Here is a 25,966-nt window from a genome sequence, read left to right on the forward strand (position 1 = left end):
TGACCCACCTCGAGAAATTGCTGAGTAAGTTGATTTCGAGTGGTACACCTGCTAGTTCCTTAGACCTGAGATAGTGGAAAAGAATAGAAAATGAAATTTACACTGATTAGATAAAAGGTGCAATAAAATTATGGTTAGTGCATTCCCAACACCATGTAAAGTTCACCATGAGGTGATGAAACTGAACAAATTAGTTACTACTATGTCAACCTAATAGCAATCATATCAATATCAACCTGCAAGTGCATCCGCATGCAACCTGACGCCCGACGACTCTGCATTGACTGCAGGGATGGAGAAGGTCCACCGAACAAAGTCGTGTCATTATCAGTATACAGTGTTTGCCAAATGCCCTGTCTACGCCAATCATGCATCCAACTGTGATGACCACTCAGGCTGCCATGATCCCATTGCCGTTAACTTCCTAGCTACTTCCTCGATCAGAACACCACCCATGCTTTCGTCTCCATCCGGCCACCGCCATGGCCGTGGCCTGCTCCTCCTTGCTATGGTGGCGAGCCTCTCTACCTTCGTGATGTCCATGGACAGCCGGTTCACGTCGGTCGACTGCCAAACGTCGGCGGCGCCATCTCCTGCTCCCTCATCGCCGTCGCCGCTGCCGCCATCCTCCTCCTCCTCCACCACCACCAACAGCATGTTCTGGTCCAACGTCGTCGCGCTACTTGATGCGCTACCGTCTGCCGCAGCACCGACGGGCTTCGCCTCCCTGTCTCGCGGCAACGGCACCAACCGCGCCTTCGTCCGAGGCATCTGCCGTGGCGACTCCGCTGGTGGCGATTGCGCCAGGTACCTCCGGAGCGCCGCCGTGGCCATCCGTAGCTGGTGCAACAGCAACAGCCGCCGCGCCGCCATCTGGTACGACGACGGCTCCACTGTGACATATCCGGCGCCGATGTTCTGCTTCGTCAGCTTTGCCGACACCAACACGTCCACGCCCTACGAGCAGAAGTACCGCAACGAAATGTATAACAAGGGGGAGGCCCGTGACAAGGGCGCCTTCGAGAACACATACTACACGCTCATGACGCGGCTCGGCGCCCGCGTCGTCAACGGCTCCGGCGACACGGCGCCGTCCTCCTTGCCGGAGGCGCCGATGTTCGCGACGGGGGAGGCCGTATATGACCCCGGCGTTCGCAACGGAACCATGTACGGGCTGATGCAGTGCATGAGGGATCTGACGGCGGCGGAGTGCGAAAAGTGCTTGCAGGACTCGGTGCCACGGCTGCCTAGCTGCTGCTATGGTAACCTGGGTGGGGTGGTGCTCGGCTACAACTGCTACCTTCGCATGGAGATATACACCTACTATGATCTCAAACTTGATCCACCGCCCCCTCCAGCGCCAGCTCCGTCCAACTTCATCGGACAAAGTGCGGGTGAGCTTCTCAATCACTACATATTTTCATTCTTTTTTAATATATATATATATATATATATATATATATATATATATATGATGTTTAGCACGGGCTAATTAGTTCAATTTAACTAACTGGTTTATAAACAATGTTCTAAATGTCACATATTTGCAAACAGAGACATGTTTACACGTTGCATTTCAAATGGATACAATCTCTATACTTCAAATTTAGTATATTAATTTAGAACAATACTAGATATCCATTGACAGATTTAGAGTCGGCAACCCTATCTTCTCCGATGAAGTTTGGGTTTTCGATTCTAGGTTTAGAGATGGGGAGATTTGTGGCTGGAGGCAGAGCGGGGGCGCCACGAAAAAAAATCATTGAACAAGAAAGAGGATGCACGGAGGAGGATGGCGATTCCAGGCAGATCCGTAGACATCAGTAGTGATGAAGGAAGATTGACTGCCCTCGCTGGCAGAGAAACACAACAGGCGGCGCCATGGTGCTCAGGGTAGCCGATTGGATCATGATGTGCCCGCAAACACTGACGTAGCGAAGGAAGGGACAAAGTATAGGCCGTTGGATCTTAATTCTAGGGTCCAAAAAACTGATAGATTATTACTCAGTAATCTTTCAACTGTTGTATAGACATATGATATATTATTTTGTTCGTTGACTGAAAGCAATTAAAATTTCGGTCACCTCTCAGCAAATATGACCAATAATGCATCAACCCGGTCTGCAGAAGTGTCCCATCATGAAAGCACTGTAGGGCAGTATAGGGGGTGTAGGACAAGTTGACGGCAATCTAGAAGTAGACGTGACACAAGTAAAAAAAAAACTAAAGAAAGCACGACCTGACCGACAGTGGTAATACCTCACTCAAATGCAGGAAAAAAGGGGCTTGGTTCCACTCTCGCCGTCGCCCTCCCTAGTGGTGGAACGGTCCTTATTGCACTCGTGATTCTTGGTGTTTTCTTATACAGAAGAAATGCCAATCGGAAGAGAACGCCAGGTACGCGTACGCTTAAAACCTCAGTTGATTTTTCTTTCTGGCTGTGTCCATTTTACTGGGTGCAGCAGAGTTCAGTTACAGCAACCGAGCAGTCCCACAATATTCCATCACTAATAAGATAGTATTAGAAATGTCCTAATATAATTTTTAGGATTATTGGAGCAGGTTCCCAATATAATCGTCTTTTTAACACTATTTCGCTATGTACTTGCAGATAAAAGTTACAAATACGCTATGTTCATGTCCAAATAATTAGCGATGTTTCTATCACACACGATTCATCTAAGTTTCAAATGCAGAAATTCAAACATAAATATGATCCAAATGCATCAAATAAATAATCCAAAGTAAATATGAATAAAGGAAACATAGATTACCACACACTACCATGGAGCTGCCACAAATGCTTAATAAGGTTATCATGAAGTCATTCATGTGCCGCGGGATCTTTAACCTTTCATAGTTCCATTGCACCACGAGAGATTTCCGAATTCGGTCTTCATCCTTCTAAGGCTTGACAAGCACCAGATATGTGCCCTTAGATCAAAGCTGAATACATTTTCAACCCAGCATCTCCCTAGCCGGTTGGAAAGGGCCATCAGCACCAGTGCTATTTTGACCGGCAGAGCATGAAAACATTTATGTGTAGTGCATATTTATGCTAGCTGTACATGCAGGCATGGTCGGATGGCCCCACAAAATTTGCGCTTGGTATTGAGGGTTATTTTTTCCATGAGCTTTACCTATTACAAAAAAAGGAGCCAACATGATTCTACTTAATAATAATGACAGTCTTTTGCATACTATTTTTGTGACAGACAACAGTAGCAAAGAGGAGGACATCGGATATGTCGAGCCGGAGCAACTTAATCTAGCGGTGTTAAGAGATGCAACCGACAATTTCTCGGAAGAAAACAAGCTTGGAGAGGGAGGTTTTGGAGAAGTGTTCAAGGTACATTTTCACCTATATGTATAGACACACAAATGAGAAGTACTATAATATACTAGGTACAGTCATATTGACAGAACTAGTATCGTGAATTGCAGTGTAGTGTCACGAAAATGTAAGAATAGGTATTTTCTTTTGTGCAGGGTACATTACAAGATGGGGAAGAGATAGCTGTGAAGAGGCTTTCACAGAACTCCTCACAGGGATTCCAAGAGCTTAAGAACGAGCTTGTTCTGGCTGCCAAGCTTGAGCACAGGAACCTAGTGCGGCTCTTGGGTGTGTCCCTCCAAAAGGAGAAGCTTCTTGTCTACGAGTACATGCCCAACAGAAGCCTAGATACCTTTCTTCTCGGTACCCATCAAACTACTGTTCCTAAGCAAATAAGGGAACTCACGTGGATTATCGTCTATATTTATGTCCTTTTTTTGTATGTTGTGCAGATCCAGTGAGACGGCACCTACTAGATTGGAGTAAGAGGTTTACAATCATCTGCGGCATCGCACGGGGACTTCTCTATCTCCACGAGGAGTCTCGCCTGAAGGTCATCCACAGAGATCTAAAGCCGAGCAACGTATTGCTTGATGCGGATATGAACCCCAAAATTTCAGACTTTGGCATTGCCAGGGCTTTTGACGGTGACCAATCTAGAGATATAACAAGACGACCCGTTGGTACACTGTAAGCACCCAGGGCTGAGCGCTGCATCAATAATAGTCAATCCATACCGTAGATCAATTACCAGTGACTCTTGGTTGCACATTGTGGATGCATGCAGTGGGTACATGTCCCCAGAGTATGCCTACTGGGGGCATGTCTCGACCAAGTCAGACATGTTCAGCTTCGGTGTCATAGTCTTGGAGATGGTGACCGGGCGAAGGAACAATAGCGCATACGACTCTGCTGTAGACTCCGTGTCTATGCTGAGCCATGTAAGTGCGCACTATTTCTTGGGCAATAATGTTGTAAGGATTTTCCCATCACCGGTGGAAAAACAACTTTCCATCCTCAATAAAAATCTTGGTTGTTTCCATCCTCAATAAAAATCTTAGTGGGTGTTTGGATACGGGATGCTAAACTTTAACAGTGTCACATCGGATATTCGGATGCTAATTAGGAGAACTAAACATGAGCTAATTATAAAACTAATTGCAGAACCCTGTGCTAATTAGCGAGTTAATCCATCATTAGCAAATGGTTACTGTAACACTACATTGTCAAATCATGGACTAATTAGGCTTAATAGATTCGCCTCGCGAATTATACTCCATCTGTGCAATTAGTTTTGTAATTAGCCTATATTTAATACTCCTAATTAGCATCTAAACATCCGATGTGATATGTGTTAAAATTTAATAGGGTGTTCCCAAACACCCCCTTAGTTGTTTTTGACCTAGGGTTAAAGCCTCTTTAGTCCCGGGTCTAAATTTTATAGTCCGTGGAGACACCTTTAGTCCCTGTTGGTATTCCTTTAGTCTCGATTGGTGTTAGCAACCGGGACTAAGGGGCAATCGGGATTAAAGGTGGTGTTATCAACCGGGACTAAAGGATAACTAAGGGGCAATTGCGACTAAAGGCCGGGACTAAAAATCGAGGTTTTCTAACCGGGACTAATGCTCCGTTCTCTCTGCCAGTATAACATATGTTTCACGTAATGGACATCGTCGATTGTGTGTACAGGTATGGGACAAGTGGAGGGCTGGTTTGATGACGGATGTGGTGGACCCATTGCTGACCGAGTGGGGGTACCCGGAAAGCGAGGTCCTCAACTGCATAGAGATTGGGCTTCTATGCGTCCAGGAGAACCCGGTGGACCGACCAGACGCCTCCGCGGTGGTGCTTATGCTTAGCAGCCCTACCTCCATGTCTGATGACAGGCCAGCCCCATCAAGGCCGGCCTTCGTCTTCAGCTATGGCTTCACCACAGAATCAGATCGCCCAAGATCCGGTGCCTGGAGCTCCGACGGTGTGCTGCTAATAGGCAATAATAAACAGCCGTCGACGACCACGGTTTCAGAGAACGAAGTGTCGATCTCAGAGCTTCAACCGAGGTAGATATGTGTAGCACAGAGTGCGGAGCACGAGCTGCTAGCTGGGCGCGGTTCAGCCTATGATTAATCTCGTGTCTCTGTGTCTCTTAAAGCATTATATAGCATATGGTAAAGAAAAATTCGGAAAACAAAATAAGGTTTACGCCTGAGAGATTGTTGCTGCCTATTAAGGTGATATGATCCAACTCATTTGATCGAAAAAGACTATATTGATCATGGTGGTCTCTGTTAATTACCTCGTTACTATTTATATTACTGTTTGAACTGTTCCCTATCTTAAACATGACCCATCCATGGATTCCATAGTCGTTACTTGCAGCACACACACCAATTTGATTTCTTCAGGAATCCTTTGATTCTAAGCAGAGTGCACAACAAGTTTCCATCTTGAATCAACATTCTGAACTAGAATACACTTTCATCTAGCTAAGAACATGTTTGTTTGAACTTCTAGTAGCTTCTCATTATGAAAAGCCAATTTCTCGTTCAGAAAAACTAAATTTATATGAAAAACTGAAAAGTTCAATTTCTCGTTCAGAAAAACTAAATTTATATGGAAAATTGAACAGTTCAGTTTTCTAAGCTTTTTATAGCTTACTGAGTCCAAAAAGCTTAGAACACCTTCTAAAAATTGTTGTTGGCTTTTCACAACTACAAGCCAGCAGCACACTTTTAGAAAATCTCAAAAAAAAATGCATCTCAAACAAATAGGCCCTAAACCGGGGATTATAGATAGGCAAAATTTGCTATAGGACATCAAAAGTGATGTCGATTTGCTGACAGATACCGTTCAGAATGCACTATGCTGGTAGACACTACTGTTTTATGACAATTTGCTAGAAGACACTCGCTCGATAAACTATTATTTTTAAATGGGTGAGGAGAGGGAAACACGATGAAATGTTACTTTTGCCCCTAGCTTCACTGGCTAGGCCGCTAGACTCTTTCTTCTTTCTCCTTTCTTTCTTCCTTCCTTCCACCCCTTTTCCACTCGGGCGCATGGCTGCTCGGTGCACCCATCCTCCCGCTCCTCCCCTCCCCCCGCCCCCACCCCAATGGCCCATGCTGCTCCGCACCCCGTTGAAAGCCCACGCTAGGCCACTAACAAAGTTAGCACCTACTGCTAAAGAGTTAATCTTGATGCCGTTATCATCTTATCGGAGTAAATCTAGACTTGCTGAAAGTCCATATTTGATCATCGGGCGTCTAGTATTTACCTACTTTCAAGGATGCAAACAAGAAAAACAGGATATATGCAATAAAAAAATTAGGGTTAGTCCGAAAAGTTAGATAGATCGCCCCAGGGTTTGAGTTGCCGATCCCTGGCAAAGGCGCCACAAAAGCTTGTTGACGGCAATTAGCACGCCAGTTTGTCAACCGCAAGCGCACGGATCATAGTAGTTTTTTCCTTAGAGTATTCATCCAAGGTTTATCAATCCGTGGATCGGCAGTGAACTGACTAGGGGTTTCCATCTAATATAACGGATTAGTCCTAACTTGAAGCATCGATTGCATATAAAGGTAAACCTAATAGATATGAATGATAGAGCATAGGTTGATCACATCCACAGATACATATGAGATAGAATAACCAAGGGTAACAAGAGCCTATCATCTTCTAGCATATCATGCATCTAATCCAAAGTAATCTTTAAACTACCACCTCTGGTCAACCTCCCTAAAACCCCCACCCTACACGGAAAGTAGACCTCATCACGATCCCCCCATCGGTGCAGTCAGTTTAAGGGTACGAACACAGGTGGACATGTCTAGCTATCATGAAGGATCGATATACTAGATCTAATCACCATGATTATACCAAGCATGCTAAATAGTCTAATCCGAAACTAGACTAGGAACAAGCATATCCATGATAGACAGAAAGCATAGAAGGAGGTATTGAGTCGCTAATAGATCGAATGGCATGAAAAAAATTGCTTACATAATAGATGTATTTAGATCATCACCTCCGAGCACATAGCATTGATGATCGTCCTGAACTCCACCACGGCACAACCACGCAGGGAGGCCATGGTGGCTGGGGTATGGCCTAAGCCATCCCCTAGACAACTTTGAAGACTTGCGGCGGCCGTCAGCTCCCTCTGGTTAGGTTTCATCGACTTCTGGTGGATGGATGCATGTGTCGTTGGAGAACAGGGATATTTATAGTCCAGAGGTGCCGTGGGGCAAAAGGCACCTCGAACTGACCTAGAAAAGGGCTAGGCCGATTGGCCTGGGCTTCTCTAGGCTGATCGGCCTACCCCCTACAGGCCTTCAATGCCCAAGCGCTACATACAAAAGTATTAGATTTTTTCGAGGCATGCAATTTTCTCTGTAAATTCGCACCAATCAAAGTTCGAATGGGGAAGATATGACCTGTGCAAGTTCGCCTCCTTTTGCGGACCTGCAGTTCAATGTTCGTGTTTGGACCTTCCAATATCCAAAGTCCAAGATCAAATCCAACTTGTAGAAAAACCTTTCATTTTGTGTATTATTTCCTACCATTTTGCAATGTAATCTAAAATACAACACATATGCGAATATGGGATTATTTCAAGTGCCAAGTCGTGGGTGAGAATAAGATTTAGTCCAGAAACACCACTTAAATAGCACTAAAAAGGCTGCAATAATGATCGCCAACAGACAGGGCGGCCATCGACCCAGAGGATGCTGGGTCCCGTGAGGAACAGCAAGGGCCTGCTATTTGAGTAGCAGGGCCGTGGATCCTAGCAGCAGGGGATTAGATCAGGGGGCTGGAGCACCACCATGGCTGTAGCCCACCATGGCACAAGAGCAGGATGTGATGGGGGAGGATGAGGAGAGGAGAAGGGGAGGAAAAATCGCTCGGCTGCCGCCTTCCTCGAGCCCGCGCGGGCTTCCGGCGGAACTCCCCGGCAGCAATGTGGGGCAGGGAAGGGAGAGGACGGGCTGTGGGGCGGCGGCGGTGGTTCCGCCCGAGTCGCCCCTTGGGAGCGACCAACAGTGGCCAGTTTAAAAACTTGACCTGGTTTGCATCCTGTTGGATCATATGCCCATCATATAATTCCAGAAGGGTATAAAATCTTGCGGCAGTGAAGTTCAAGTTGATAGATTGGTCTAACACCGACTGTTCAACAAGTATCTTCTCGAATTTGATACCGCCATGCCTGTATAACCAGCACCCCGGCAGCGAAGAAAGTAGGCGCGACCACCTCGGCCCTGGCTCCAGCGGTTAAGGAGGCAGACGCGGCGCGGACAGCTTGGCCCCGACCCTAGCAGAGGCGGAGGTGGCCAGCACAACTCCCTTGGTCAGTGTGAACCCGACAGAGTGAGCTAGCGGACCTAGCGCCGCGGGTGGTTGACTGACTCCACCCCGACGGCGTGGCGGCCACGACCCCGGCGGCACGGTCCCAGCGGGGCGACTCCCTGAGCCGGCGTGACGGCGGTAGAGCGAGCTGTCGACCCCTAGCAGCACGGATGGCTGGCCGGCTCCACCCAGCGGCAAGGCCAACTGGCCCCGACCCCAGCTTCAGACCTAGCAACAAGGCGGCCCGACCACGGCAGCACAGGCGGCCACGACCTCGGCGGCAGCCTAGCGGCGCGGTCCCGACGGCATGGTCGGTCGGCTCCAACTCCAGCAGCAGGGACGGCCGGCGCGAGCCCCCAGCACCAGGAGCCGTGCAGGCGAGGGACCGGCAGCATTGTTATGCTGTAGAGAAGTAGATGGGAAAACACCACACACCCTAATAAGGGGGTGACCTTTATATATATGGCCAATATGGCTTGGAGTATAAGGAATAAATCAAGTGTACAAGGAAAGGATTAATACATCCTAAAATACATATATACTTCCTAATACTCGCCCGCAATCGAAGCGGGAGGATCACGGATGCACAGACTGGACCTAAACTCAGTAAACAAAGGAGTTGGCAGGCCCTTCATCATGATGTCCGCGAACTGATGAGAGGATGGCACATGGAGGATCCAGACCTCACCCAAGGCCACCTTCTCACAGACGAAGTGAATATCAATCTCGATGTGCTTTGTGCACCGATGATGCACCGGGTTGGCTGTCATGTAGACAACACTCACGTTGTCGTAGTAGACAATAGTGGCCGAAGCAAGCGGGACATGAAGGTCCTGAAGAAATTGGCGCAGCCAGCAACACTCTACCATAGCATGAGCCACATCCTGGTACTCCACCTCAGCACTAGAACGAGACACCGTGGTCTGGCGCTTGGAGGATCAAGACACCAGATTGTCGTCGAGGTAGACGCAGAAGCCGGAGATGGAGTGTCTAGAGTCCAGGCAGCCAACCCAGTTGGCGTCGGAGTAGGCAGTCAGAGATTGAACAGGACCAGTGCTAATGTGAAGTCTGGAGGAGAGCGTACCCTTCACATAGCGCAGGATGCACTTGATCAGGGCCATGTGGGGCTCGCGCGGGTCATGCATGAAGAGGCACACCTGCTGAACCGCATACGCCAGGTCAGGTCGAGTCAGAGTAAGGTACTGAAGGGCCCCAGCAAGACTCCGATACTCAGAGCCGTCTTGGAGCTTGGCACCGTCGTGTGCTGAAAGCTTGGCATGAGTGTCAACGGGAGTCGCTGTAGAGTGACACTTAGCCATGCTAGCACACTGAAGAAGATCCAGGGCGTACTGTCGCTGAGATAGAAATAGGCCCTGGGATGAACACGTGACAGAGATGCCGAGAAAGTGGTGTAGGTCGCCAAGATCCATCATGGCAAACTCGGAGTGAAGACGCTCCATGATGTGCCAAAGAAGAGTCGAGGACGAGACGGTGAGGATGATGTCGTCAACGTAGAGTAGTCCCTCCTTGCATACAAAGAGGGAGGTGTTGGAGGTGGAGGCGATGAAGCTGATCTATCGAAGGAAGGAGGCGAACCGATGGTACCACGCCCTCGGGGCCTGCTTCAATCCATACAAGGACTTCTGCAGGAGACAAACGTAATGGGGGGTGACAGGGTCGACGAAGCCGGGAGGCTGCTGGCAGTAGACGGTCTCCGCTAGATGTCCATGAAGAAAGGCATTCTTCACGTCCAGCTGGTGGATCGGCCAGGCGCGAGAGGTGGCGATACTGAGGATGGTCCGTATCATCGCCGGTTTGACAACTGGACTGAAGATCCCATCATAGTTGATGCCGTGACGCTGGGAGAAGCCACGAACCACCCAGCGTGCCTTGTGTTGGGCGAGAGACCCATCAGCATGGAACTTATGCCGGAAGATCCACTTGCCCGACAAGACATTGGCACAAGGTGGCACGTCTAGCCGACCGATCGGAGTGTGCGCCCAACCAAGCGGAGCTCTCCCTGGTGCGGTCGTGGCGGGTGCCGGTGCGGTCGGAGCATTCGCCCGACCGATCGGAGCGCTCGCCGGTGCGATCGGGGTTGCACCCGTGTGGGGCGCGTTCGCGGTCGGAGCAGGCGGGGACGCGAACGGGCGCGCCGCGGTCGCGGTCGAAGCAGGTCAGAGCGCGGTGGAGAGCGGCAACCCGCCCGTAGATGGAGCGAGGGACACGGTCGGCCCATGGAACAGGATGGCGGGGTCGTCGTTGGTGAGTTCCTGCAAAACAACTGGTGAGGGCTGCGACTGCTTAACGTCGGATGATGGGGCGACCGAGTTAGAAGCAGGAACATCGGAGGGGCTCAACAAAAGGAAGTCAAGCTACAATGGGTGAGTAGGATGAGAGGAGAAGGGAAAGATAGACTCATCGAAGATAACATGGTGAGAGATGATGACCTGACCGGTGGACAAGTGAAGGCAGCGGTACCCCTTGTGAGAAGAGGGATAACCAAGGAAGACACATGCGGCTGAGGGAGGAGCTAGTTTGTGGCATGCCGTGGCTGAAAGGTTTAGGTAGCAAAGACAACCAAAGACACGCAAGTGAGAGTACTCGGAAGGCTGGGAGTAAGGAGGCGGTAGGGGATGTCATTCTGAACGGCAGAACATGGACGCCGGTTCAGAAGATAGGTGGTGGTGGCGAGCGCCTCGGCCCAGTAAGGAGCGGCCATGGAGGCGTGAATGAGCAATGTGCAAGTCATGTTATTAAGGGTGCGGAGGACACGCTCGGCTTTCCCATTTTGGGGAGAAGTGTAGGGACATGAGAGGCGCAAGTGGAACCCCGAGAAGTCAAAAAAGAAGTGAGAGGTTTATTGACAAACTCGGTCCCGTTGTCAGCTTGGACGCTTCGAATAGGAAGACTAAACTGCGTGTGAGCATAGACGCAGAAATCAGTGATGTGTGAGGTGACTTCAGACATGTGAACTAGAGAAAACGTCCAACAAAAATGCGAGAAGTCATCCAAAATTACTAGGTAGTAGCGATAGCCAGAGATGCTAGCTACGGGAGAAGTCCAAACATCACAGTGAACTAACTCAAAAGGAGCAGAACTGCGAGAGCTAGAATGTGAGAAAGGTAACCGCACATGTTTACCTAACTGACATGAATGGCGCAGAGTATGACTATCTTTATTACAAGCAATGGGTGAAGTTTATCTAAGTGTGGTGATGGTGGTAGGATCGGGATGACCAAGACGGAGATGCCACAAACTGGAGGAGATGGCGAGGCCGGCGTGGGGTGATGTAAAGCTGGCTGCTGGAGGCATGGTGTAAAGATCGTCGGTGCTATTGCAATGAAGAAGCACGCGTCTGGTCGGAAGATCCTTGATAGAAAAACCAAAGGCATCAAACTCTATGGTGTAGTTATTGTCCTTAGTAAACTGACGAACAGAAAGCAGATTACAAATCATAGAAGGAATAGCAAGGACATTATTAAGACGAAAGTGAGAGGTGGGGTGGTAAGAGTGGAGTGGCAGGTGGGGGTGGTAAGAGTGGAGTTGCCACGACATGTGATAGCAAGGGTGTGACCATTACCGACAGTAATGAGGGAGGGAGTCAGGAAAGAAGAATACCATCCGAGAAGGACATGTGGCCAGAGGCACCTGAGTCAACCACCCAACTGCTATTCTGCAGTGCCATCTAGTTCAGGGTAGCGACCAGACCAGCTTGGTCCCAGGTTGACGCCTGAGTGGGCGCTTGAATAGGGGCATAGGCGGCGTGAGCCTACGGAGGGGGCCGAGTAGACTAGGGGCGCCGGCGTGCCAGCTCCCTCTGTCGCTAGCCTACTGGAAACCCATGGCGCCCGCCCCGGGACTAAAACAGAACCACGGGGTGGTGGGCCGTGGGGGCCCACCGCCATGAGAGCTGCCGCCACCAGGGGGTTCCTGGAAACCACCGCTGCCCTTCTTCAGACACTTCTTCTTGCCGCCGTCGTTGCTACCGCGGCTACTACTGCTGCTGCCGAGCGACACTCGCCTGTACAGCCAGAAGAGGAGGAGGTCCCGGTGAGGAGAGCGGTGGAGTTAGAGATTTTCTCCTCGTTGGTGAGGTGAAGTTCTTTCAGGTTGAGCATGTCCCGTGCCTGGGCAAAGGACGGGTAGCTGGTGGAGGAGTTAGTGATGTCGTCGGCGGTGTTGGAGAAGCGCAGCTTGAGGCCGCGGAGGAGGTTCAGAACAAGATGGGAGTCCTGAACGGGATGGCCGATGTCGTGGAGGGCGTCGGCGAGGGTCTTCATGCGGCTGCAGTACTCGGCGATGGAGGAGGCGCCCTGCGTCATGGAGTGGAAGTCGTGGCTGAGGAAGATCGCCTGGGATTACTTGTTGGCGCGAAAGAGGCTCTCGATAGTGAGCCAAAGATCCCGAGCGGTCTGATCGTCATTGGTCAAGGCGAGGTTGAGAACGGAGTCGTCGATGGAGCTAAAGAACCAGGAGTGGACGTAGCAATCCTCTTGATCCCAGTTGGGGTCCTGGGGTCGGGGCGCCACCGTGCCATCGATGTGCGACTTGAGGCCGAACTTGCCATGGACTTGAAGAAGGACGCCCATCGGGAGTAGGCATTGGACTTCATCGTCAGCGTTACGGGGACATGAGACTTGACGGAGATGGTGACGTAGGGGTGGACGGCGGGTGGCGGCGTTGGGTACATGATGAAGCCACCGTTGCTGTTGCCGAGTGCGTCACTGGCAAGAGGAGCTTGGGGCGCATCGCTAGAGGAGCCACTGGTGGTAGGTGGCGGCACAGATGCACAGGGGGCGGTCTAGGAGGCGGTACAGGATTAGCAGCCTGAGCAGTGGTGTTGCCGGACTTAGAGGAGTCAGCGAAGGACATGGTGCATGACCGGGGGGGAACCGGTTGGGGAGCCGGTCGGGGATGGAAGGCGGTTGGGGAGCCGGTCGGGGAGGTGCAGCGGAGGGTGGGAGGCGGCGGCGTAGCAAGGCAGTGCCGCCTAGGGTTGTGCTAAGTAGGGGGAAGGCGCATGGAGAGGAGGCCCATGATCTTAATCTCATTATACCATGTAGAGAAGTAGATGGGAAAACACCGCACACCCTAATGACGGGGTGACCTCTATGTATATGGCCAATATGGCTTGGAGTACAAAGAATACATCAAATGTACAAGGAAAGGATAAATACATCCTAAAATACACATATACTTCCTAATACATGCCCACAGCCTAGAGCACCGGCCGAACGCGAGGATGAGGAAGTGACACCGCGAGGCAAGCAAAGCAGCTAAGGGCGATTTTTTCCGTGGGCAACGACTTGGTTCCAACGGCCACGCGGCGCGAGGCAATAGGCGCGAGCGGCAGGAGGCTTCGTCGGTCACACGGCGCGACGACAGAGGCGGTAACCGCGTTGACGCACCTGAGGATAGGAAAACTTACAGGATGTTTGGATCTTTAGTCCGAACTAAAATTCATGTCACATCGAATATTCAGAGGCTAATTTGAAGAACTAAACATGAACTAATTATAAAACTAATTACACAGATGGAGGCTAATTCGCGAGATGAATCTATTAAGCCTAATTAATCCATCATTAGCACATGTTTACTGTAGCATCACATTGTCAAATCATGGACTAATTAGGCTTAATAGATTCATCTCGCAAATTAGCCTCCAACTATGAAATTGTTTTTGTAATTAGTCTAGGTTTAATACTCATAATTAGTATCTAAACATTCGATGTGATAGGAATTTTAGGAGCTCCTAAAGAACCAAACCGGGCTTTAGGGCGATATAACTATAGATATGAGCGTAGCATGTGTCCCTATTAAGATATTTAGGACAAATGGGACTCCAACACCGAAGATTCTCATATTCCACCATATTTTTTGAGGGTGCGTGGTAAATTCCTGAGCAATTGTACTCCGTTTCCAAATATACTTTAATTGACCACTTTACTTGTTTCAGGCACTTCACGTATCCAAAAACTCAGTTTCCTATTTTGCCCTTATACAAATATTATAGGAATGTTCTAGAAACACTTAAGAATAGCTTCATGAGGGTATTTTGGTCATTTCATTGTTTAAAAAGTGAATTGCTTTAGTAACCGTATTTGGTCAAGATTGCCAAGTATTTAGAAACAGAGGTTAATGGAAACATAAGGATACGGCACACCTTGCTCGTCGCATCGAGGGTTGGTGGGTCCTAATTGGTAGCGGACGGTGCCACACTAACAGAGGTTAGTGCTAGGTGCTGCCATGCATGTTATGCAGGTGCAAAATGCTTGTTTCTCCAAGCGTACAACCATTCAACTCTATCAAAAGTAGATCCCATATGGAATAAAATATACCTAACAAAACTTTCATCTCTTCTCTATTCTCTCACTACACTGGGATCCTACCACCCACTTATTCTAAAGAAAGATATTTTATTTAAAGCACCAGGTGCAAAATCTAGCACGATAACTACAGGGTGCTTCAAAGCACCCTATGGTCCATCGTATAGCACCCTGGAAATCTTCTTCTCTCTTCGTAACACCCTCCAAAATCAAACGCTGGAGCTGCTTCGAGGTTAGCACGCTAATAATCAAGAGCTCTGAGTTTGCAATAGGGCCTTTACCGATCATGAGTCTTGGTCCCTGTAAGAGATCGCCAAGAGCCACGACCGAGGTGATGCACTGATCGACCTCTTTCTATGAAGGTACTCCGCCCTAGCGCGCAGAGACGATTAAGCTATACTAGTTGTCAACGTCTGGTTTTTGTAATTCTGCATGCAACCGAGACGACTTTCCTCACTTTGGTGGTTTCGTGTCATTAGCTTCACTAGTTGTCAACGTCTGCAGTGTCATTCATCATCAGTAGTACTGCCTCCAACCTATAGAGCTCCTGGAGATACATATACATAATTAAATTGGCATGCTCGAAATACAACAAGGACAAAAAGACGTAGCCGGCCGGCGTACAAGTCCTTGCCGGGCAAGACACCAAGCAAGGAAACTTACGCCGCACGCAGCCAGGAAACAACGAAACCAATTCGGTCAACCAACGTGCATCTGCGCGTACCCTTCAAAAAGCAACGACGCATCGCAGGCCAGCAGGAGAAAGCACCTGCCGTCATCAACCGGCTCCCTCTTACGCCGCGATCGAGAGACCTGGAGAGGCTCAAGTCATCGACTCGGTTGCCATCCTCTTGGGATCTTGCCGTCGTCTACGACCCGGTAACAATGTTTGATTTCTCATCATTGGTCTCGGTTCACCACTGCTAGCCGTTCATGGAGAACTAATCGATCAGCAGTGACCATCAGGCCATGTCGACCGGCGGCAACGACGACGGCAATGTGAAGAAGAGCAAGAAGAAGGAGACGAAGCTGGGGATGACGTGCAAGAAGGACGTCAGCTTCGGCGACTGGTACTCGGAGGTCATCGTCCACGGCGAGATGATCGAGTACTACACCGTCTCCGGCTGCTACATCCTGATGCCGTCGGCGGTGGGGGTATGGGAGCTCCTGAAGGGCTTCTTCGACGGCGAGATGAGGAGGCTGAAGGCTCAGCCCTACTACTTCCCCCTGTTCGTCACCGAGAGCGCCCTGCAGAAGGAGAAGGACCACATCGACGGCTTCGCTCCGGAGGTGGCCTGGGTCACCAAGTCCGGCGACTCCGACCTCGAAGCTCCCATCGCCATCCGCCCGACGAGCGAGACCATCATGTACCCGTACTTCTCCAAGTGGATCCGGAGCTACCGGGACCTGCCGTTCCGGTGCTACCAGTGGTGCAACGTCGTCAGGTGGGAGTTCAGCGACCCGACCCCGTTCATCAGGAGCCGCGAGTTCCTCTGGCAGGAAGGCCACTCGGCGTTCGCGACGAGGGAGGAGGCGGACGAGGAGGTTCTCCAGGTACTGGAGCTCTACCGGAGGATCTACGAGGAGTTCCTGGCGGTTCCGGTGATCAAAGGACGGAAGAGCGAAATGGAGAAATTCGCCGGCGGTCTCTACACCACCAGCGTCGAGGCATTCGTCCCGAACACCGGCCGTGGGATCCAGGCAGCGACATCCCACTGCCTCGGCCAAAACTTTGCCGACATGTTTGGCATCAAGTTTGAGGACGACAGAGGCTCGAGGTCGAATGTCTGGCAGAACTCCTGGGGGTACTCGACGCGCTCGATCGGGGTGATGGTGATGACACACGGCGACGACAAGGGCTTAGTGATGCCACCAAGGGTGGCGCCACTCCAGGTGATCGTCATCCCTGTGCTTTATTACAAGGACGCTGACATGATGGCTGCTCTCAAGGAAGCGTGTGAATCCGCCGTGCACACCCTCAGCCAATCCTGGATCCGAGCGGAGTTCGACGACCGTGAGAATCACAATCCAGGTTGGAAGTACTCTCACTGGGAGATGAAAGGTGTTCCTTTGAGGATCGAGATCGGCCCAAGAGATCTGGCGAACAAACTGGTCCGTATGGTCCGGCGAGACAATGGCGTGAAGGTTGATGTTCCTGTGGCTAATCTGGTTGAGGAGGTTAGAGTGCTGCTAGATGGGATTCAAGAAAACCTGTTCAGGGCAGCCAAGGAAAGGAGAGATGCCTGCATCCGAGTCATCCACACATGGGATGAGTTCATCGCAGCTCTGAATGACAAAAGACTGATCTTGGCGCCATGGTGCGATGAAGAGGAAGTCGAGAAAGATGTGAAAGCCCGGACGAAGGGGGAAGGGGAGCTTGGAGCTGCCAAAACATTGTGCACTCCATTTGACCAGCCAGAACTGCCGGATGGAACCCTGTGCTTTGCTTCTGGAAAGCCTGCAAAGACCTGGTCGTTTTGGGGACGCAGTTACTGATGTCTAGTGGCGTATGTAGTATTAAGTTTCAATTTGACAGTGTCTCGGTTTGTAGTGTGTTGTCTTGCTGCGTTTAGAATTTACATCCATGGTTTGAATTTCTCCATGGTCTAAATAAAGGGTCGCCCAATAAGAAAGTGATCTTGTCAGTTTCTGCTATACAGATCTTTAATTAAACAGTACAGAGTAACACTCGATCAAAGTTCAATGTTCAGATAACAGAAGATGGTTCATGCCATCGTCACATAAATAATGCTGAAATAATTGGTTGCTTGAAGAGGATTTTCTGGCTATATTATTGCATTCGACAGAGCACTTTAAACAATTATAAATGAAGTCGCCACAAATAAAATGTGCATTTAACTATGAATGCTGCAGAATCATTCTCTGTGTCCAATGAAAAGCCTCGACGACAACCTTTGCATTGCTTCCGATTCGTTGTATCAGTATCTTATTGTACTTTCCTTTTGGAGGGACTAGCATATTGCCATTGTAACACACTAGTTAAGCAGATTAGGAACAATGGGGGACTACCTGAAGAACATTCATCTTTTGGCAGGTACAATTTGCAAGTCCCCAGGGTCCAACCAAAAACCATCATCCGTGGCATCCGTTTACCTGCAATAATTCAATCAACTTCCATTAATTAAATATCAAGACAAAATGTCTAATTCGTTAGCAGTTTAATCCTAAACAAACAATCACAATGTTCAATCCTAGCATCAGGTGATGCATTTTGCAGATTTTGGGTCCAGATGGCTGTATCTAGTTTAATGACTGGTGATGCGAGTATACATACATCTAAATGCCACGCTACAGTACCTTCCAATTCTTCTCCAAGGAGAGGTCTGGGCACTGAACAAATGTGTGCAGCGATTGTCAAACTGAACTGAATCAATAATGCCGTGCTACCATAGAATGAAAATCGATGATACTGCTAAATTCAATTGATGGAACACCAACAGGCTACGATTTGGCGTTAGTACCTTGCGCTTGAAGATTTGTCGCTGCAATTCCAATCAGGCTTCCAAAAGACACTATTGTAAAGATAAGTATAGCAAACAATCACATAAGTTGCAGGCAGAAGGAATTGCATCTTTTGTGATTTAGCAGTCAGCGCCTACCTGAATTAGTTAGTCCATTTCTAAAAAAAAAAAGCTGAATTAGTTAGTGCTGTGCAGATTTCAAGAATTCATACCTTGATTAAATCAACACAGACTAGTCCCTCGTGCAACTCGCCTAGCTGGTCGAGTAATTCGATGGAGGGGCTCAGTGTGATGGCAGGTTGTGCCCATTCATCGCAAAATCCAGATCCTCACTAGGGAGCAGCATCGGCATAAGCATTTTACCGAACACGTGGGGTGCGTCCGACATGGTGACAACTGACAACACGTGCTCATCCGGCCGGTGCCAGCACAAAGGGGGCAAAGAGCAGCTGAGCACGCGATGCAGAGTGAGGAGTGGGGGCGCAGCCCGACTGCGGACGTCGGTGCAGACGCGGACGGAGAGGCGGCGAGCCGGCGACGAGCTCGCTGGGGCGCGGAGGACGTGGGGAAGTGAAGTGTTATAAGATGCAAAAAAAGCATCATGAGGTGTTCCTCGTCAATCGTCTTTAAGTTGATTTTCGAACTGCAGGTCCTTTCTGTGAGGATGAATCTTATTTTTTTTCAAATAAAAAACTTATTATTAATTAATTCTACACAAGTAAACAAACCAAAAGAGAGTTATTGCTAGCGTTTGCATGTTCACACAGAAAAGAGGGGCGGCATCCATCTTCGTGGAGCAAGGGTGGATGGTTCTTTTTATGTATTCTGAGAAAAAGGCGGATTTTCTGCTGACCTCTTCAAGCTTTGCAACCTGAGACCATCGGCTACTCGATTAGGCAACAATTCATCACAAAATTTCTGAGGATTTCAAACTTCCTCAACGTATAGTTTGAAAAGGGTGAGATACTGACCTATGGATTGTTCAGGTATCCATACAATTGAGAAAAATGTAGAAACCTGGATCAGTAAAGCAGGTAGCCAACAGCTTGTTACACTTCCACAGGCACCTGAAACCTGAATCATACATACGTGCCTCAACAGTTTGACAAATGCAGTACCATGAATAACCTTCAGATCCTTCAAACGGTTCATTCACCGAGACTCTCGGTACTTTCGACAAATCGTATAAATCATTTGACACATCTTTTTTTATATCTTTTCCATCAGATCTACATTTTTTTACAATTGCCTTCGTGGGGAAACAGGGGGTGAGAAAGCAGATGTCTACATTTGGCAGAAACCAGCCATCCCAACAGATAACAAATCAACCATAAATCTGAGTAGCCTCATGATGATTATGTGCTGGTGAGGAATTTATGATCCTGAATCATGCATTGTGCCATCAATATCCTCGCCAATGTGCTCATTTTCCTGCCATCCATGCAGCCACACATGCAAGGACATGCTCGCTTTGCAGTGTTTGCCTGAGCTTGAGCTTGTAAAATAGCGCCAATCATGATTTGTATAATAAAATTGGACACTTCTCTGAACAGCAGAACCCTGATTAATTGTCCCGATGGTTGCATCACCAGTGAAACAATTTAAGCCTTGCTATGCAGAGGAGACGAGAAATGGTACTGCAAAACACATAGTTTCATTGTTAAAATTGACCAGCTGAACATTGATCTTAATCCAAGACTGTTGGTTATGCTATTGCCAAGACTTCTCAAAATGCAATTTTAATGTATGCCAATGTATGTAATGTAATGTAATACAAGAATGCACTATAATCCATTAGAACAAAAAGAAACCAAACTTTAATACATTTTACTTATGCATTTGATCATCAATGTCCTTGTCAGGTGCAGTATTAACACTGTATCAATCCATGTTGATGCAGGTCATTATGCTTCAAGCTATGAATGATATTAAATAAATCCACAGTGAGTATGGGAGAAAAAAAAAAGGCATGCCATGGTGATCCCCACTCAAGATTGGATAGATTATACGCTCGAAAAGCATGACAGATATCTATGTTGTTTCTTATGGTGCAAGCGAATATATTCTTCTCATAGTAGGAAACATGACAAGTTTGGCACTAACCTATTAGAAAGATACTCAACACCAGTAAGAGGGTGATCCGAATAGAACGGCCAAACTGAATGGTTTGTTGTTGGCCTTGTATATGAAGCCCACCCGTCCTTGCAGAAATTCTGGAACTTTCCTTCCAACTTGTCAAATAACTTCGGCTTCTTTCAGTTAGCCCTATCAATCTCTGTAAAACATAACCACGAGTTGTTAGAAATTAGCTAAAATGGTAGCACCAGTTTCTTGAACAAGTAACAAGTTTATAAATAAACTTAATCAAAAGTGATTGACATTGGATTAAACCAGTCAAAGAACATTTATAAAATGGATCGTACAGTTAAAGAAAGCAAATAGGATTGCTATGCACCAAGAAAAGCTAATGTCCATGTGTAACCTCATAAATTTTATTAAAAAAACAGTAAGCAACACTCAGTTTCGGATGCACTAATATGTCATCTGCATTGGCATACAGTAGCCAAAATAAATCAATATTCATATTCTCCTAACTTCTACACTTGTGGCCCGGAGGTCCTGGGTTCGAACCAGCCTCTTTGCAGAATTTTAAAAGAATTTTGCAAGGGTAAGGCTGTCTAGGAAGTCCCTTCCCCAGACCCCACATTGTGTGGGAGCTTTCACACTGGGTACGCCCTTTATTCATATTCTTCTAACTTCCCATGAGTATCTTGAGAAATATCATAATATCAATTTCTTGCTTATAGCTTGTAAATATCAGTCGTAAATATCTATGTCTAGGGTTGAGTCCATTACCTTTTTCCAGAAAAAACAAGGTTTGATTTTGTTACTTATTTAAAGGAGGCATGTAACCATCAGGGATACTACACTATTTGAACGACTCAAAATCTCCAGGGATCATTAGGTTCTATCATATAAGTGAAATATAAGAGTATTGACATCTAACACCTTAAATCTACCATAGAGTGGTGCAGCAGGGGAAGTTGGTATACCTGTGTTAATAAGGATATAACCCTGAAGTCCAGATTATTTGGCATATCATATCTTAATGGACGATGTTCATCACTCTTCGGTTTCCACAAGCTATTCCAGAACCATCTCACTCTTGTTAAAGATTCTGTACTTCTCCGGATGCCTGATAAAGCAGTTGTCTGACTTGAGGCCTGAACCCCGTTCGGAGATAATTTTCTATCATCATCCATCTCATTACCAATGTCAATCTTCCAATGACCATCACCAGAACTCAAATTTGTTCTGTGGCCATGTAACTGGTCAGCTAGACTGCAAACATCACTCTTAACACTAGAAATTTGTCTGGGTGGTACTTCATGAATGTCTTTAATGATCAAAGCTGCATCCTTCTGATCGTTCATGCCAATTGGTACATTCTTTTGCCTGGATGGAATATGGTAACTACTATCTGTACTCTTCATTTCTGAATAGAACTCTGCAGGTGCTGAAAGGAAAGCAACTAGATCATCTCGCTCCTCATCATCTAACTTCACCCAGTTGAGCCCTCTCCTGCCACTGTCCACTGAAGAACCGTTTATTTCTTTCTCTACACGAGAAATCTGATCCTTGATTGCTACAACAAACTGCCGACGTCTGGCCACTGTACCCTCTTCCAGTGAATACTTATCATTGCTGGAACTTACAGCTCTCTCAAACTGTTCCAACTGCAAATACAGTCACTGGTGACCATTAGCAAGACCAATAAACTTTTGCAGCATATGAACATATGTACAAGTCAACAACAAAGGTTTAGGTAAAAACATGCCTGCCATTTTGCAGTCCCTAAAGCTGTCTGAAGCTCCCTTTGCAAATCAGCTACCTCCTCTGAGCTAGAACCATTACTTCGTTCTCGCATCCAAGTTCTATAAATAGATTCCATCCTGCAAGAATTCACCAAATTCAATAACTTTGCAATAAACTATTAGGTTCCTAAATAAATATAACTGTTAGCAAGTGTATATGTCTGTTTCATCAAGGGTTTGTATTAATTGTCACAATCCAAACGGCACTTACATGGCAAAATAAAAAAGAAATAGAATTGTCAACTCGAGCAAATTAGCAACATACTTGCCCAGTTGCCCCAACCACACAATACAAAAGACCAACATAAATCAACCCAATAAGATATAAGGGGGCACCAAAGAACCAATTCTTTTACCCAGAACATCACCAAATCACTATCTGAACTAAACTGAAAGTATGGCCAAAATAGGTAGAGCCACAAAATGTTAACCAGCGGTTCACCAAACAGAGTGCAAACAAGCATCCAAATCTCATCTTAATCTGAACCGACAACCTTTAAAGCACACTAATCACTAACAGAATGAAATAGAAAATTCAACAAAAAAATTCTAGTAGAATTACTCGACCGCACAAACAAGCACGGATCAGGAATTCAGAATCCCATCCTCAATCCTCAACACAGTACACCAAATCCACCAAATAATCAAAGACAGCATTCCAATGTTTCCAACAAAGGAGAACAACCAAAATTCATGGCAAAAACAATCGCCGAACGGTAGACATGCATAAAAATCGAGTTTTGCAGCCCCTACTCGACGAATCGAACCCAGATTAAGAAGGCACTCACAAGTCCGCCGACTCCTGCACCTCCTCGGCCGCCGGGAAGAACCCGTCCTTCTGCCACTGCTCGAGCCCTCCCGGCGCCGCCATGTCGGCCTCAACCTCCGCAGCAGATCAAATCAGGAACCAGACGCCCGGCCGGCCGCGAAGCGCCAACACCACCCGCAGCGGCTTCCGCAATCCAACCGCCGCCCCGCCTCAATCTCGCGCGGCCACGCCAGCAAGCGAGATCCCGCGGGTGGTGTCCTGCCGATCAGGGGCTGTGCACGCCAAGAAAAGGCGCCGATTGCTTGCGCGCCTCCGCTCCGCTTCGAGGAAGCGGAAGCGGGGAGAGGAAGGAGACGTAGGAGGAGGGGCGACGCGACGGGGAGTAGCTGGGGGAAGAAGGAGAGGGGAGAGGGAGGGGAAGTGAACTACTCCCCAGCTATATCGCCGCCCCTTGTTGGTGTTGTTAGGTCTGGGTTCTTCCTTCCGGTGGCTTCAGGATCCTAGCCTCTTTCTTCCCCACCAGCATCAACCATATTCTTTTTAGCACACAAGTTACTTCATTTTTTTTTAGCAGGGAAGTTTTCTACTCCTCAATTTATGGGTAATTTATTGTTGTATAAATAATTACACTAATGTAATACGTGTCATAAGATGTCTCATCTTTTTTTTACAAAGGCACTTTGAATAAAGCAATTTTCTATAAGAATGAGCACATTTCAAGTTTTTGTTTCAAAAGGAACATGTTTATTGTTCAATTAGATATGTGGTGTGTTATCCTTGACAAAAAAAAAAAAGATATGTGCTGGTATTAGATTGGATAAGATAAGAGCATAGAAGATTGGAAAATGCGGTTTCCAACTTTTTTCAAAGGGCAGTATTAGGCCATGTTCCGAAGATAAGGATTCTAACGCTTTTAGTGTTGCTGTAGGATTTCTTTGCAAGGGTTTGTGCATCTCATGTCAGCTTTATCTTTACAAATTCTAAATATCGATTCTTTAAGCTTACAAGCTAGAAACAAGTTACATGACCTGTGGACCGGACAAAAGTGCAAATTCATAATAAAAAATATCGGACAAAAATCAGTTATGTATTACTCTTTCCATTTTAAATTGTACGTCATTTTGGTTAGTATGAACTAACAATTTAAAAGATATAGCATGAACTAACAATTCAACCAACTGCAATTTGACGGATGGAGTAAAAAGTAAATTTTAACCTATCCGTTTCAGCTTATCAGCCACCGAACAGTTTTTCTCTCACAACAAATCAGTCATTTTAGCTTTTTCAGCCGGCTCCAGCCAAACAGGCTAAAAGTGTCGGCTGTTGGCGGCAGCGGTCAGAGGGGCCGGTAGACAACAAAATCGAGGCTTGCATTGATGGCGATGGTGGTGGGCCTGACCTCGTGTGGCCACAAAATTAGCTCCATGGACGCTGATGCGCCAGCCACCCAACACACATGCTGTAACAACATGCCTGCAGCAGCATGGAGTTCCTAGGAAAGGTGTTTACAAAACAAAGGAGGTGTTTGGAACATCCTGTTAAAGTTTAACACCTGTTACATCGGATATTTGAATGCTAATTAGAAGTATTAAACATAGGCTAATTATAAAACTAATTGTACAGATGGAGTATAATTCGTGAGATGAATCTATTAAGCCTAATTAGTCCATGATTTGACAATGTGGTGCTACAGTAACCATTTGCTAATGATGGATTAATTAGGTTTAATAGATTCGTCTCGCGAATTAGCACAGGGTTCTGCAATTAGTTTTATAATTAGCTCATGTTTAGTCCTTCTAATTAGCATCCGAACATCCGATGTGACACTGTTAAAGTTTAGCACCTCGTATCCAAACACCCCCAAAGTATGAAATAGCGGGATATAGCGACACTGTACTAGCTACCGCAACCACGATGTTGTACTAATTAGCAGGTTACAGCGAATAGCTCCGCTATAATGGTTGAGCACAGCTCTACGCTAAATTCCACACCCCGCTATTTTGTACATTAGTATAAAATGCTACACCTGTCAGAACTGAGAAAAAAAAGATGTGATTTGCTCAGTGTAATCAGATCTGCTGTCTGCTGTAAGGATGGCAATCTGGCACTGCTTGATCATTAGAAAAATCCAAGAGATAATCTTGAACCATGATCACAGAAAAACATATTTATATGACTAATTGTAAGGACCAATCATTTATAATCATGATGTGCTTTAATTTGGAGGCACCAGCCAAATTATGCACCCAATGACCTGTCCTACAGATGCGCCAGTTCACGTGTACCTGATGGAACAGATGGCACAAGATAGCTTGTTGCCTACTGGCCACTAGCCACCAAAATCCAACTAGCCAAAGCCATTTCATTTTGCTCTTGCTGCTTCTGTTCCTTTCCTTTCTTGTACAGATACACTACTCAGAGAATTAGTGTAATTGTGTAAAGATTTCTGTTGATTTGAGCTGTATTACTCGGGCTAAATGTTCCAATTATTTATGAAGTGTCAAAGGATGCAGCTGCTAGTGGACTCCTTTTTGGTGGTGCTGGCTGACAAGGACATCAGTCACCACTTGTAAGGACAGTATCTTTCTTACCTCCAATGATATTAGCAATTTGTGGGCACAATGCAAGGCATTTGTGCACCTAAAGTCCCTACACAATTTAAATGGGTGTGTGAAAAGCAAAATCATAAAAAGCATAAAACGTTATCTTACCACACCTAGAATACCAATTGTGGTCACAATGCAATGTAACCTTTATCTGTTCACCTCAGGTTTTTATGCTTCCAAATGGGATATGATAATGTGAAAAAAAAACTGGATCACCGGTAGTGG

General features: G+C 47.1%; 3 protein-coding genes across 5 annotated transcripts; 2 read left to right on the plus strand and 1 right to left on the minus strand.

Moving 5' to 3' along the window:
• Positions 1–360: 360 nt before the first annotated feature.
• On the plus strand, positions 361–5,626 carry LOC117861578 (cysteine-rich receptor-like protein kinase 10). Of its 2 annotated transcripts, XM_034745148.2 has the most exons (7): positions 363–1,394; positions 2,275–2,397; positions 3,216–3,349; positions 3,490–3,697; positions 3,787–4,024; positions 4,122–4,275; positions 5,024–5,626. In XM_034745148.2, exons 1-7 carry the CDS (start codon positions 455–457, stop codon positions 5,396–5,398), a joined length of 2,172 nt encoding a protein of 723 aa, XP_034601039.1. In that variant the 5' UTR covers positions 363–454; the 3' UTR covers positions 5,399–5,626. The 2 variants fall into 2 exon arrangements, with proteins under 2 accessions (XP_034601040.1, XP_034601039.1); XM_034745149.2 differs by lacking the exon at positions 2,275–2,397 and having other exon boundaries at positions 361–1,394.
• Positions 5,627–15,673: 10,047 nt separating this feature from the next.
• On the plus strand, positions 15,674–17,713 carry LOC117860973 (proline--tRNA ligase, cytoplasmic). 2 transcript variants are annotated; one of them, XM_034744420.2, is made up of 2 exons: positions 15,674–15,888; positions 15,966–17,713. In XM_034744420.2, exon 2 carries the CDS (start codon positions 15,979–15,981, stop codon positions 17,503–17,505), a length of 1,527 nt encoding a protein of 508 aa, XP_034600311.1. In that variant the 5' UTR covers positions 15,674–15,888; positions 15,966–15,978; the 3' UTR covers positions 17,506–17,713. The 2 variants fall into 2 exon arrangements, with proteins under 2 accessions (XP_034600311.1, XP_034600310.1); XM_034744419.2 differs by having other exon boundaries at positions 15,675–15,888; positions 15,976–17,713.
• Positions 17,714–19,606: 1,893 nt separating this feature from the next.
• On the minus strand, positions 19,607–23,640 carry LOC117860974 (uncharacterized). Its single transcript, XM_034744421.2, has 5 exons — positions 23,155–23,640; positions 22,330–22,444; positions 21,545–22,228; positions 20,595–20,766; positions 19,607–20,128 (listed from the first exon to the last, which is right to left on the minus strand). The coding sequence occupies exons 1-5, from the start codon at positions 23,235–23,237 to the stop codon at positions 20,103–20,105; spliced, it is 1,080 nt and encodes a 359-aa protein (XP_034600312.1). The 5' UTR covers positions 23,238–23,640; the 3' UTR covers positions 19,607–20,102.
• Positions 23,641–25,966: the final 2,326 nt, after the last annotated feature.

Source organism: Setaria viridis, chromosome 6, assembly GCF_005286985.2.
Source record: "Setaria viridis chromosome 6, Setaria_viridis_v4.0, whole genome shotgun sequence".
NCBI classification, from domain to species: domain Eukaryota; kingdom Viridiplantae; phylum Streptophyta; class Magnoliopsida; order Poales; family Poaceae; genus Setaria; species Setaria viridis.

Excerpts from the sequence above, each read along its gene's own strand:
- LOC117861578 (XM_034745148.2), top strand. The coding sequence starts at position 455 with ATGCTTTCGTCTCCATCCGGCCACCGCCATGGCCGTGGCCTGCTCCTC. Across the intron at positions 3,350-3,489 it reads GTTTTGGAGAAGTGTTCAAG|GGTACATTACAAGATGGGGA; the intron begins GTACATTTTCAC and ends TCTTTTGTGCAG. Across the intron at positions 4,025-4,121 it reads AGACGACCCGTTGGTACACT|TGGGTACATGTCCCCAGAGT; the intron begins GTAAGCACCCAG and ends GGATGCATGCAG.
- LOC117860973 (XM_034744420.2), top strand. The coding sequence starts at position 15,979 with ATGTCGACCGGCGGCAACGACGACGGCAATGTGAAGAAGAGCAAGAAG.
- LOC117860974 (XM_034744421.2), bottom strand. The coding sequence starts at position 23,237 with ATGGCGGCGCCGGGAGGGCTCGAGCAGTGGCAGAAGGACGGGTTCTTC. Across the intron at positions 22,229-22,329 it reads TAGGGACTGCAAAATGGCAG|TTGGAACAGTTTGAGAGAGC; the intron begins GCATGTTTTTAC and ends CTGTATTTGCAG. Across the intron at positions 20,767-21,544 it reads TTATATCCTTATTAACACAG|AGATTGATAGGGCTAACTGA; the intron begins GTATACCAACTT and ends TATGTTTTACAG.